Here is a 15,081-nt window from a genome sequence, read left to right on the forward strand (position 1 = left end):
ATGAGCAGATGGTCCCATTCAAGGGAAGAAACAGACTGAAGCTATATCTGCCATCAAAACCAAAGAAATGGGGCTACAAGATTCTGGTCTTGGCTGGCTCTGATGGTGTCCCGTACAACTTGGAAATCTACACAGGGAGAGTTGCACAACCCCCTGAGCTAGCAGATGTGGGAGCAAGTTGTCCTCCGCCTGGCCCAGCCTATACCCAAGCATAAGAACTACAAGGTTTTTTTCGACAACTGGTTTACAAGTGTCCCTCTTGTGCTTACACTGGCTCAGCAGGGAATTCACTGCACTGGTACTGTTCGTGGCAACAGACTACCAGGTGTCAACTTGATGTGCGATGCTGAGCTGGACGTGGATCTTTTGAACAGAAGATGGCCATGGTGAGAGAAACCACCTTGTATGCTGTAAAGTGGTACGATAATCGCTCAGTGACCCTTCTCAGTGATTACACTGGAGCCCACCCAGTCACCGAGGTTGACAGGTGGGATCGCAAGCAAAAGATGATCACCAAAGTCCCCAGCCCTGCTGAGGTGAAAGAATACAACATGAATATGGATGGGGTGGATCTTCTTGACTCACTGCTTGCACTGTATCGGATCAAAATCAGATCAAAGAAGTGGTACCACCGGCTGGTGTTCCACCTTCTGGATATGATCATCGTGACCACATGGCTGCTCTACCGAAGAGATTGTGAAGGTACTGGCATGAGAAAGAATGAACATATGAAGCTGTATACCTTCAAATCCTACATTACTGAAGCCCTATGCAAAAGTGGAAAGAGCCTGGAGCACAAGAAAGGTCGCCCCTGTTCCACAATTGCTGGTGAGTATGAGGAAAAGAGGAGAAAAGGACCCGCTGCTCCAATTCCAGCCCCTGATGTGCGCCTGGATGCCACAGCCCACTGGATGATTATGGGTGAAAAGAAGGGGAGATGCAAGGTACCAGGGTGCACAGGTACACCAAAAGCCAAGTGCCGGAAATGTTTTACATCCACCAGCAACTGCTTTCTGAGGTTTCACACAGAATAGGTAATCAGAGTATGCTTTGTCAAAAAGAGAAGCTCTGATTCAAACAATATCCAAAAAAACACACAAACACACATTCACACACACATACACACATAGTCATTCGGATGTTGGTTAATATATAAGTGTTACAAAATGTTTATATGAAATGTCAGAAACATTTGGTGTTGTAATTAGTTTGTTAGTTTGTTTATTTGATTGTTCATTGTTTTTTTTTATTGGTTGGAACCATTTGTTATTGATGTTTGTCAAAATAAAACATGTCCTAATCAATATATTACATGTTTTCCTTATTCCACTTATATAGAAAACCTTGCTGTTTTAGTACCCTCGTAGCACGTTGTTGCCCTGAGGCAACCAACCAATATTTTGTTCAGGGGTGGGGGGGGCACATTTTATGATGGATATATTATCAGGGACCCCCAAGCTCCCAAAAAATGGGGTAACATAACCCCCCCCCCCCCCCCCCCCTCCCCAAAATAAAAAGTCATGCCATAGAGGGTTATCTTAAGTGGTTCTTAGGAACGCTTGAAGGGATTTTAAGCATGTGTCCCTGACAGATTTGCTTGGTTGAGGACCAAATCTAGCTGACATTCCTTCAGGTTCATGTTCACTTGTTTACCATATTGATACAGTTTCCGGGTCATATAAATAAGGGATGAATCAGATCTAATCAGCAGGTTATAAGATCCAAAAGAAGTCACCTCTGCGTTTGATGTTTCCCAAGAACTGTGCATCTCTGTTTTCAAGCATATAAAATGTCAACCAGATTTAGTTATTTTGTGACGTTTTAGAAGTGTAACAATAAACCAATTCTATTCATTCTTTTTTAATTTTCAATAAAAAAAAAAAATTAATAAAAAAATTGGGGTCTACAAGAAATATATAATTTCATTCAAAATACAGGGTGATTTCCCTCATTTTAATCTGTTGGTGTTTCTATATAAAGGAATACATTATCCTCATTTTCATCCAAACCACTGAAGTCTGGCACAGCCACCATGTAATTCAGCTGAACATTTCTGCTTGGAAACTTGACCTATATAATTGTTTAATCCACTTCTTAAGAACTCCTTACATGATCTGCTTTCCTGATTTGTTGCAGGCTAACACACCAGTCAAGAGACAAGTCATGTTCAGTCCTAGCTTGACAGCGGATAGAGTCTATTACTCATATAAATCATCTGTCAAAACATATTTCATAAATGTTGAAGAACAAAATTGTTTATATATTCGGCTACTGCATGTTGCTTTAAGAGATATTGCTAAACACCACTGATGAACTGTTAAAAGGAAACTATTTTCAACATCATTAGCAGTTGTTAATTTTGTTTTCATTGCCTATTAGTGATTAAACAACATCCTTAATGTAACTTGTATTACTTGAAAAGATCACATCAAATACACAGCTCCACAGTATTACTTTCAAGTGAGTGTTTTAAGGTTAAAGATCACAGTTTGCTTAAAACCTTACTGTTTTTGATGCAAGTCTCCCCCTGGTGGTTACCTGCTGTAGGCAAAATAAAAAGACAGATATTTGCCTTGTTAATTAAACAATGAGCAATGAAAAGGGATTTCCTGGGAAATGTGTCCCACCTAATGAGTCCCAATGTGTCCCACCTAAAACATGTATCTGAATTTGTATCAAAAGGAAGCACAAAGTATTCCAGGTGGATTCTGTGTTACATTTCTAGCAAGTATTTGTTGAGCAACTGTTTCCCCAGAAGGCGCTTCTGCAGTAGAAACATACCTCCAATTTATACCTGAATCAGCAGACTGGTTTGTCTTTTGCAATTTCTCTGCTATCATTCAAAGGCTGTCATGGAATAAAAAGAAATCAGGAGTCTGCTATAGAAGACTCGAATGTGAAAAGAAAGGGCATTTGGTCAGTCCGGGGACAACAAGAAAGCCTTTCAGCTACATGGGATGGACTGAAAGAGCTTTTTTACAACCAAATGTGCATGATTCTTCAGCCTGCGATACAAAATATAACCAACAATGTGTGCACTGAAGACACAGAAGAGTGATTTGTGCTGGGCTGTGAAGAAAGAGTTTCCATATTCTGTAAGAGAGAGTCTAAAGAATCCTGGTCGAAGCTGCATTCAGTGCTGTGTTGTCATGTCCACTTATTATATAGTAATTCTGGCATCATTGTTGTTTTTTTCAAGAAGTGATGAATTGCAGCTTCTTTGAACTCATTTCCTTTATACAGTTGTGCAATCTGGTTTGTCAGTGCTTTAGCACAATAAAATATAACCGACTTCTAGCAGTTGTCAAATATACCCACGTGTTCAAGCAAACAAAAATGTATTTCTAACCCAAGGGTTTTCAGATATGAAAGGGAAAATTATTGATGGTTATATGTCAGGTACATCATTCTGCCTCTTGGCTGTTACCGTAAATTGTGAAATAGCATTGCAGTTTTACAGTGAATTACCACACGCTTTACAGTAAAGACATGGGAAACTGTGTATACAGCTAGAAAACCATGGAAACCATATATTATTTTTAAGCAATTTTCCTAAATATGCTAGCCCAGACTTATCTTATTAAGCAACCCTGCTTATTTCGGACGATGTTGTGACATCTGGCTGCAATGATTCACCTCTCTTGCCAAAAGCTATCTTAGCATAGTTTTGCAAATATCTTTATTTTCAGCTAGTCTAAGACTGAGACTGAGACTACGGTATTTATTTAGAGAATTTGTCCTTGTAAACAATATATATATTCACAAGCTCAATCACTTCCCTTGGCAGAGCTGGATGATGAAATAAAATAACAGAGGCAGATTTTCCACAGATCTTTTTCTTTTGTTCCGCCCATTGTTTGGTGCTCATGTCAAGGCATTACAACCATTAGAGTTACTCTTGTTTTCTTACCTAAATTCCTTGCTGCAATGGCACACTGCAGTCAGCTTGTGTATTCAGCAGCGTCAGTATGCAGCACTTAGCTCTTGGCAGTGGGCCCTCAGGGACACATCTTTAGGTGATATCTACCATAGGCAGCATGTACAGGCATGGAATCTGCTACAGTCTTGATATGCCCTTTCAGACTGTCCATTATTGACAGTGAAAAATGCAGCTGGTTTAAACTCAACTCTAGGGATCAATCCCTGTCCATGAAGAGCCTGTTCAGATGAGATAGAGGTAAAAAGTTGCTATAAAAAAATGTACATTCGCAGTTCTGTGGAGAGTGTGTATAGTATCACTGCTTGGGGATAATGCCAGTACTCACAATGTCCAGATTATATACAATACTCCGTTTATACGGTTATTTGTACTGCAGTCCACCAGGTGGCGTTGTAAGAGATTAGAGCAATCCTTACGAAAATGAACCCAGGTTATATCATAGTAACCATGATTTTAGGGGAGACTGATTACCATTTTCATCTGTATAACCACAGTTGTACTTCAAATACCATGGTCAATTTGTGGTTACCATGGTTTCATTTGTAAATCCATGGTTCATTTTCGAATGGTGGGAATGCTGGTCAAAGTGGGAAATGCAACTAGGTAGAGTCTATTCTCTCAAGTATTCTCTTAGCTTCATAAAATTATGGTTTACAACAGATGTCACATGGAATAATTTAACAACGTTACCTTTCTGGGCCCTGAACGTGGTAGTGACGTTGCTGTCTATGGAGGGTCAGAAAGCTCTCGGATTTCATCAAAAATATCTTAATTTGTGATTAATTTAATTTAGATAAGATTAATTTCAAAGATGAACAAAGGTCTTAAGGGCTTGGAATGACATGAGGGTGAATTAATGACAAAAAAAAATATAACTTTTGGGTAAACCATCCCTTTTCTGTTTAACTAGTTTAAAGTCTCATATTTCCTTTCGTTTTCTCTATAAGAAAAAAGTTTGGATATTTTTCTTTAGAAAGTTTTGTCTGGGTGTTTTACACTTCCCAATAAAATTGTGTTTACATGTACCATTCCCCAAGCAAGTTATAGCCATTTATTACAATATTGTTATCAACACTTTTAAACTTAAACTGTAAGTTCTCCTGTTTATAACTACCTGTATATATGGCACTTGATGCTGACTGCTAGAATAGGTCTGAAAAACAAAGAAAAGTGCAGGTGTGTCAGGCGCCCCAAAAATTTTTAGGTCTTTAAGGGTTAACACCCATAATTTGGTTCCAACTGATTTAGAGTGACACACTGAATACATGTTGTGAGGAGCATATGTACAGACATGTTTAATCTGAGCGTGTTTTGATGTTACCTTTAAATTCTGAAATACTTCCTGTTTAGCAGCTTTTAACATTTTTCATTAATACAGGGGGAATAGTCTGTGGATTAGCTGCTGCATCTTATTTCCTTAAAATAACAGGTTGTGAAAGTCAGGTACATTATTATGCCCCCTGGCTGTTACTGTGAACTGAGATATAGCATTGCAATGTTACAGCAAATTACCGCACATCACAGAGGAGAGACACTGCAAACTGTGTGAAGTTAAATTGAGACTCCAGACACCAAGCAAATGTGATACACAAAGTGATGACACTTTTTCACTGATTTCCAGATTCAAGTTATAACTCTGGTTTGAGTTGAACTGATTGTATTTAAAGATTGTAAGTTTTGTAAGTTGTCTCAGCCGAAGTTAATATGAGCTTTTAGTTTCAGAAAATATTGGAGAAAACCATGGATGATACTCATTCAGCTGAGAGGAAGATTAACTAAAGCCTAAAGGAATTCCTGCCCTGTTTAGTTCTATTTAAATTCAATTTACACCTTTTAAACAGTGTCATTGTAATAAAGATAAAAACTGACTATAATCCACAAAAAGAGTGTAACAGATTGAAGAAGAAAAAAACTATCTTAAGTAGAGAAAAAAAAGAGTGAACTACCAGCATGCTGCCTTGACAAGCCTAGGAGATTGATATTACTTTTTTAAAGTTACTCATTTAGAGAAACATGAATAATTCAAAATGCAAAAAAGAAAAGAAAGAAAAATTCAACAAGGCACAGTTGGAGGTATGCCCTGGGGTTAAGAGGTATGGTTTCTTACATAAAACTGGAATGGAGAACAGGAAAAGCTGAAATATAAGCAGACACTGGAATGGGGTGGATCCAGTGATCAGCACAGATGTAATGATCATATGAACTTCTGAAGCTCCAGCTAGAGAAATAGATCTTGCCAGTCAAAGGGCACCTACTGAAAATAGGAGTGCAATAAATTAGGCTAATTATTAACCATGATAATTAAGCACAATTCATGATTCACAGAATTGTTTACAGAATTGGATGGTCTTCAATAGTTATTGAAGGATGAAAAAGTTATGTGATTTCAGTGCATTTTATTTAATTAGGTTACATTTAATTACTTTATTTTAATGAATTAATAATAATTTATTAACTTACTGTAACTACTTTTAATTAATCCTGGGGACTTTTGGAAGTGCGGCTCTTGCAAAATGTGTCTTTGCTAAGCTTTTTAAAAGTATCCCCTTTCAATTAAAAGATATTCAGAAACATTTTCCCATATATTATATTCTATACAATAGATTTGGATTTGGACCTGATCGGATTAGCAGGTTGTTACTATTACACGTCTGGTGGGCCTTTATTGAGTGACTCCTACTGTAATCATACACCAGTAGGTGGCGATAAGTGGTCGTCTTTATGAGTGATTCATTAAAGCAACAGTACGTTTTTGTTTTGACCTTGAAACATCACTTTTAAAATTATTCTAGTGCTACACTGACTTCCAATAAGTACAACAAGAATGACTCCCACTGGAGTATTAGTTGGGTGAGTGGTAAAATCTGCGAAGGGGCAGAGTGCTTTACGGAACAAACACGCTGGAAAATGCTTCACTTCCTGTCTCCTGAGATACCTTCATCTGATCGACTTTTGAAGACAGCATAGAGGCATCTTTCACTGTCTTTGATATCCAACAATCCTGTGCGTTCCATTCTGTGACAGCTAAGCTAAAAATAAAGAAGGTGTCTTAGTTGCGGTTAAAGGGGAGTTTGTGAAATGTAGTATGTTTTTGACCAACTTTTTTGACTTTTGATGTTATTTCTTGGATAAATTACTATTACAGTAATTTAATGTTCACATAGTTTTCACCAAAATGTGGTATATGTTTTTTCACTCTCGTAAATGTAGGGGGCTCTAAAATCGCAAATATACAGCAACATATCGGCCTACAGTTGCTTTCAAACATTAACTTAAAATATTATTTTTTAAAATGATTCAAGAACAAAATGCCTCCATATACTAGTTGTGTTGCTAACAGTCAGTTGTTTCTGATGTGGATTTGTGTCTGAAATGCAAGTTGCTTCATATACATTTTTTCAATTCTGTTATAAAAGCAGCATCATAGTCTCGTTCTATTCTGGTTTGTATATCAACACGCTCGCTTGTGTGATAGCGTCTTAACTAGTCAAAGCATTGTACTGCATCGCAGACTTCAGTAGCAATACTGTATCTGTTTATATTATGAGAATAATGAGCAGTGCCAAAACACATAAATATTAACATATGGACTCATATGGAATAATTGTGAACATCAGTGCAAATTTGCCAGACTGCTTTTCTCATTTCAGAAGAGGACAATCAGTTTAATGAGCCATTGCACAATACCAGAGAACTACAGTACACAGTAATTGAGACAGTGATCCTGTTTTCAAATGATACATGTAGTTAGCGAGGCATGACAGCTCAGCTATAGACCAGATAGCTCTTGAAGAAACCCAATGCTCAAGGTCTGGATGCTATTGAGTCGGTTGAAGGCTTTTAGACCATCAACGATAAAAAGACATTAAGGTCACAGAGATAATCTATCAACTCTTTTCAATACCTCCGAACAGGATTCCACTCAGAGGATGTCATTAACGTTAGCCGCTCTCTATCAGGTGTCTCGTCCAATAAGGCACATTTGGGATCGAGCCAGTGGCTAGATTTGCATTTAAATTGCTTCATAATGATTGTGTTTCAAGACTTCCAGGTTTGGGCACGGATCAGAGCCAGTTCCCATGTGAAACGACAGCATTAGAACTAATGTTCACAAGGATACAACTCATATTTTAAACCTCTGTATCAGCCGTTGGTGCCTAAAGGGCATGTTTTGATTGCATTTCGGTGTTAAAATGGAAAATAAGACAACATTAGAATATGATTTAAGATCAGCTATTGCAGTAAAACACCTCAAGGAAACCATTCACACAACAAAGCTTTTGCAATTTATTTTTAAGCTTATGCGGTGCAAATTTATAAACAAATGCATTTACACAGATCGAAATAGAATCACAGGTTAAAATATACCTTGTCTGTCAAATTCACAGTTAATGTAACTACTGACTACATGCTGGTAATGAAATGTGCTAGAAAAGGTGGCACAGGAGTTGTTTCTCCCAGTGAGCTTTGTTATTCAGTCGGGTTTGGCTTTGCTGTCACCAACTGAGGGAAGATCCAGCGAGCTTGAATCTTCAAACCCAGAGATACATGTTGAAATAAACCGAAAAAAAACATGTTGATGAATGTTAAACATCATTATCATCTTTTCTATTTTAACAGATTCAGAAGCTATGTTTGATTTGTGCATCTTTTTCAAATAAAGAATGTCTTGATGTTTTAAACAAAACCGACTATTTAGGCATTATTTTAGTGTGCCCACTGATTTTATTACAGTAAAATCAGTTGCATATTTGAAACACTAATGTTTGGGGTCAGTAAACATGATTTTTACAAATAAATGCCTTATATCCTCCTCAGTATTAAGTATCAAGTTTCCACAAAAATAATAAATAGCATAGCTGTTTTCAACATGGATAAGAAATGTTTCTTGTTTCTGTACCAAATTAGCATATTAAAATGATTTCAGAAGGATCATGCGACTGAAAATGGGTGTAATGATGAAAAATGATGATGACTGATGAAAATTTACCATTACAATAATGGTAAAAAATTGTAAATTTCACAATATTACTGTTTTACTGTAATTACAGATAAATGAAGCTTTGATGAGCATAACAGACTTCTTTTAAAAGACATTAAAAACTCTTACTGATCCCAAACTTTGAATATTCCCTTACAGTACTTTTTATTTCAGAAAAAAAAAGAACTTAAAAACATGAAAATGTCACTAAAAATAAGTAGAGTGGCAAACTGCAGAAAAAGGCTGACCCAAAGATATTCAAACACCAAGGGACAATGTGAAAATGGCAATAAGCACTGACTCGTGAAAACTGACCCGTGCCACATTTGTGAAGAGGAAAATGTAAGATTGGACGCCACACGTCGCGGTTTGGTGTTGAGAGGCAACAATTTCCTTCAGTTACTCAGCACTTTAATTCACAGACAGATTGTCCGGTCTCCCCAGCGCACTGACACTGGACAGTAAAAGCCTCTGCAGACTCAGTCTAAGAGCTGCTTCACCAGACAGAAAACACATATCACTGTACTCAGCCTGTCATGGATGCGTTTCCACTGGGGATGCTGTGCTGAAGACAAAATTATATCTGACAGGCCTTCCACTCTCCATTTTGCCCTTCACTTTGAGTGCTGCCTCTACAAATGAGCCAGCTATAGCAATAAAAATCAAATCCACATTATATGTACATTAGAATGAAAATATTTATTTAAAAAGCCCTTCTGTTTGGCATATCAGAGAGGCGACTTTCATTAAATACATTGTAGGAAAAGCACAATATGTGCTGATAATCACTTATAAAATATCATTATGTATATTTATAACATTGATAAAAATACAAAACAATATGAAACTGATGATCTGACAATGGATGGACAGTTTGTCTTCATATCTGTTGCTCCTTCTTATCAACTGGAGAAGTTTTGTCCACCATAATGGTGTCTTTGCTTTTCCCCTCATGTTGGAAGTGGATTGTCGTTTTTGTGCTTCTTATTTGGTGCCATCAGGTCCAGATCTCAGTAGGCACCATGGCTTCTCTGGTGCCTACTGAGGGCATGAGGTTCTCCTCACAGAGGAACTCCAGAGGGAACTGGACCAGGAAGCCTCTAATCTTCTTCAGCAGCTCCAGAGCTTTAACAGGGTCCTCTTTATCAAGACCTGGTTTGAACTGGAAGCTCATGAGCTCATGTTTGTTCCTTACCAGACTTGAGGGCAGACAGCGGAAAACCTGCAATGCCACCACATCAAGAGTCCTCAGTTTTATATGCCACTTACATTGTATTTTGAACAGATGAGAAACAAATTATATTTAAGTGCACACAAACTAAAATAAAAACTGATGGTGGCTGTATCTAAAAAAAATTTTTTTCACATATAAGTAACAGCTTTAAAATTGCAGAAAATATTTGTTGTTGTTTGGCTTTTATTCATCCTCATAACCATATACTAGTGCTGTCAAACGATTAATTGCATCCAAAATAAAATGTTTTATTTATATAATATATCTGTGTGTACTGTGTATATTTATTATGTATATATAAATACACACAAATACAGTATATATTTTGAAAATATTTACATGTATATGTTAATATTCATACAATTTTTATAATTTTTATTATATATAAACATTTAATATTCAATAAACATTTTCTTAAACCTATACATGCATTGGTGTTTATTTATATATACATAATAAATATACACAGTACACACACATAGACTATGTAAACAAAAACCTTTATTTTGGATGCGGTTAATCGTAATTAATTGTTTCACGGCACTACCATAAACCAATTTTGCATATATATATATATATATATATATATATATATATATTTATTTATGTATTTTATTTTTTTAAGACTTCAAATAATTATCAAAATCCATAATTCAAAAAATTTATTTTATCGAATGGGATTGAATGGAAGCCTTGCACCTTTAAGGAGGGAACTAAAGCTTCGTAGCTGTTGTGTGTGTGTGTGTGTGTGTTAGTTGTGTGGCTGATGTGTGAGTGGTATTTACTGAAATTGCCAGCCTACAATGGTGGCTCAGAATAAAAATCTCTCATTCCATTAAGCCTCATTATTACTGGCCTGCCATGAGACAGCCAAATAACAAGTCTGAAAGATTCAGCGCTGATTGAGCGCAATACCTATCTGACAAAAGACTGAGCAACACCTCCAAATCATAATTCAAATGCTCCACAATAGGAAGATGGAAAGTAGCCATCAAAAATTCCATTACATGCTCAGGAGCGAATGGACAAAGACACAAGAAAGCACATGCACCTTGTCGTAGATGGTGGCGTTCCGACCCGAAATGCTCATCCAGACGTCTTTGTAGAATCCGTTGCTGATGGGGTCACTGACATCAATGGTGGGATCATCAAAGGCACCAAGAATGGTTCTGGTTTATGACAAAACATAGAGTTTCAGCTGTGACAGTTGTTTTGCTAACACTAGGAAGCTTGGCTTTCCACAAGATCTTACTTGAAGCACTCCAGTCTGAGCTGCAGAGCAAACTTGCCAGCCTTGTACTCTTGACCATCCATCACTGATGGCGTAGTTTCCGAATCTTCAAAAATCACAGCTACCTCGCTGTCCCTTTTCCCCAGCATGCTGCGGTCGTTGATGTTGGCAGAGCCTGAAAAATAAGTCAATTAATGAATTAAAGAATAAACAATAATCGGATTTTGTTTAAGGTGATATAACACTAGAGTAGTTTGAAATCAAATCAAAAATATGTTTTAAATATATTCCATTAAAACTATGAAAAATTATTGTTCCTGGTAAAATTCTAAATAAATAAAAATGCCTAGTAGCTTTAAAAGCAAAACAAGTCTGAGCTGTTTCATAGATTGAAAAAAAAATGTTCGCAAAAAAAACACACTGGTCATGACTCCCTTTAATCTAAAATATCAAGACAAATAATAATCACAGACAACAAAACAAGATTTTTTTTTAATACTCTGCGATTCAATTGTATTCATTGTTTTATAAGTGATTGGATCTCGAGGCATTTAACTCAATAAAAACATGAATCTTCCACCTACAGAATCAGAGATAACTCAATTTGAGTGTGCGGCTAAATGTTCCCATCTGCCTCCTTCTGATCTATGGCTTTCTTCATTTGATTTCTTGTATCTTCTGCAGAAATCTAAAGCTTTATCTGAAATGACACTCGCTTATCTTTTATGAGTTTCTTCCGCTCCTCGTACAAAGTATTATTTGAACTTTTTTTTTTTCATATCTGTGATACGTCTTTCAGAAAACAGAGACATGAAGATAGGCTTTTGCTTTACATGCAGAGCAAATGTCAATACTGCACATCTGGTAGTGCAGTCATGCGGAAACTACACAGACCACAATATTTTCCTCATTAAAAAAAAAAAAAATCACAAATTGGAGCAAAAGTCTGTTGACGTCAATCTAAATATACTATTTTAGGGAAATGAATGGGCAAATGTGAAAACCAGCTATTTATTCGCCAATCGTCAATGATTATGTGTGGCTTCACCGTCTATCCTTCAAAATCACCCCAGTCCTCCACAAGGTGGAGTATAAAGCTCTAACCAAAAAGAAATTGCGTGCAGCGAATTGCTGAACAATTACAGAGAAAGGCAAGCATGGGAATGTAACATTGTTAACTCACCAATAATGACAGTGTTATCATCAGCAATGAGCAGCTTGCTATGAACATAGATGAGCTCAGTCACCAGTCTGCCTTCCAGCTCCGCATGAGTCCTCAGACCACAAATAGAGATGTAGTTCATCCATTGGTCATCCACTGTGGGGTTATAAAGAGAGAATCGGGTGAAAAACAGAATGAACACCAATATATCTTGCCATTTAGACCATTTTAGATTAGATTAAGTTGAATCTAATCTAATCTAATCTAAAATGGTCTAAATGGCAAGATATATTGGTGTTCATTCTGTTTTTCACCCGATTACTGCAAAATTGGTTTATGGTAGTGCTGTGACAGAATGTTGCCTGACTGTTTGACAAACCTTTTGCAAATCGAATCTGCTTGACACTCTATTTAACCTTGAGATGTTAAGTTAATATTTAAAATTAAAATATTATATTTTAAGTTATTAATATTTAACATTTGAATAATTCAACAACACATTTGCATGTTCACTGTTCTCTGATTAATGGTTCACGTGACATGCACTGTACAAATTTCCACTTGCTTCAACTTCAATTCAGTTGCTGCCTTTTGTTTTTAAATACAACCAAACTGTCTGTAAAAGTCATTTCAACTTCAATTATAAATGGACTTCTGTTGTAATTGTGTTGGAATATCATAGAACTTTAAAAAAAAATGCTGAAAATGGTAAATTAATGTACATTAAAGTAATGGAAAGAGTGTGTCACCATTGAAATTATTTTTACAGTATGCTCGTCACAAAATAAAAGATTTCATTTTTAAAGTAAATTTTGTTTAGATTTTTTGTTTATTGTCATTACTTCATCTCCAATAAAAAAAGCTTTGAACCTTTAAGAAAGAAAAAGAAAGAAAGAAAGAAAGAAAGATGAAGGCTAACACTAAACAGGTTGGGTGTTCTTCCGCTATAAATACTTCATAAGTGTGTAAATCTACAAGTTTAGTGCAGCAGCTTCATACATTTCACCTCAACTCATTTTTGGTGTAAGCGGACTTCTCCTGGTGTCCTCCACTGTATGTAACCCTTTAGGACATTTTGAAACTTATTTACATTCTGAAAATTGTGTTCACTCGTCTTATGTGTTGCAATGTTGTGGGAAACCAGAGAAGAGAACTGATTACCAGCACATTACACCACACCACCACACAGAGTCAGGTTCACATTAAATTATGTCTCAATCACATCATCTTACCGTTCCTTCCCCAAAATCTGACACGTACAAAGAGAGAGAGAGAAAGAAGAGGGATGGGAACACTCAGAACACTTACTTTCTTTCTTCAGCTGAGCGATTATGGAGTACTCTCCTCTGTTCATGGTCCTACAAAAGCAGACATTCAAGCAATGATTACATGTGTTTTCAAACGCAATCTCAGAGTTATGCGTTCTCTCAATAACTTAACTCACTATTATTCTCTAGGTTACCATTGTATCTACCAAAAGCAAGCGAATAAACCACTTAACATGTCTTGCCATGTAAAATGTGTCAGGAAGCTGCAGAAAACCCCCAATAAATGACTAAATAAACCTTGCAGCAGTTTTCCATGTTTACTGTGACACTGAAGCACTGCTTATTTCCATTTATTATCCAGACGAGTGAAACGAGCATTTAACACTTGGCTGTGCCTCTTGCGTGTGTAATGGAATGAATTGGAAAAGCTGGCATTGGAAAACAAAGGCACACTGTCTAACACGGGTCATTATCCTCACATCAGCGACATTTACCATTTTCTTTGACAAATTCCTGCTTTCATCCAAATGATATACAGAGTGCATGATCGGAAGGTTATTGTGGAGATGATGATGAGTTCATGAGTTGAAAGAATCTGTGAAGCTGTTTAGCGTCTTGTCAGACTCATTAAAGCTTAATCAGGGGAAGAGAGGAGAGAATGTGCCTGAGTTCACTAAAGATGAAGCACTAACTGCGTCACTGGGAAACCAGCTACTGCTGTGAACTCATGAATGACACTGCAGAAACAGAAACAGTCGTGCTCAGTGTACATGACACGCTTGGTTTTCAACTTGAAAACAACACCGACCACATTTAACTATTTAAATTTTAAGTAATGCCCCTGGACTGTGAATGATTTCTCAGTAAATGCTACAGAGAAAGAAAACAAGCCAATGTAATGTAAGAGCATCGTCGTTCACTGAAAAACTATTTTCTGCAAATGAAAAAATGCAAATGCAAAATAATTATAGTATAACCTATTCCACATCGACATGGCCGAAACAAATGATCATGTGAGCAATCAAGTTCTCACATAGAGTAGATTATCTTTATTTCTTTTTGTCTTACTATACAATTAAAGTTTTTTGTAATGTTCCTAAAAGTTTTTGAAAGTTTCTTGTGCTCACCAAGGCTGCATTTATTTGATCAACAAAATACTGTCAACAACAGTAATATTGTGAAATATTATTACATTTCAAATAACTGTTTTCAATTTGAATATATTTTAAAATGTAATTAATTCTTCTGTTGGCAAAGCTGAATTT

The 15,081-nt window shown here is 36.5% G+C and overlaps 1 protein-coding gene across 2 annotated transcripts in view; it reads right to left on the reverse strand.

The window, feature by feature from the left end:
• Positions 1-9,601: 9,601 nt before the first annotated feature.
• Positions 9,602-15,081, reverse strand: part of pld1a (phospholipase D1a) — a 39,611-nt gene continuing 34,131 nt past the window's right edge. For both annotated transcript variants that reach the window (XM_059501908.1, XM_059501907.1), the window contains exons 22-26: positions 13,857-13,906; positions 12,570-12,704; positions 11,408-11,561; positions 11,207-11,324; positions 9,602-10,143 (exon numbers count right to left, since the gene is read on the reverse strand). In XM_059501908.1, the coding sequence (XP_059357891.1) occupies positions 9,919-10,143; positions 11,207-11,324; positions 11,408-11,561; positions 12,570-12,704; positions 13,857-13,906 (682 nt within the window). In that variant the 3' untranslated portion in view covers positions 9,602-9,918. The remainder of the gene's footprint in view (positions 10,144-11,206; positions 11,325-11,407; positions 11,562-12,569; positions 12,705-13,856; positions 13,907-15,081) is intronic.

This window comes from Carassius carassius, chromosome 20 (genome assembly GCF_963082965.1).
Source record: "Carassius carassius chromosome 20, fCarCar2.1, whole genome shotgun sequence".
Classification (NCBI taxonomy): domain Eukaryota; kingdom Metazoa; phylum Chordata; class Actinopteri; order Cypriniformes; family Cyprinidae; genus Carassius; species Carassius carassius.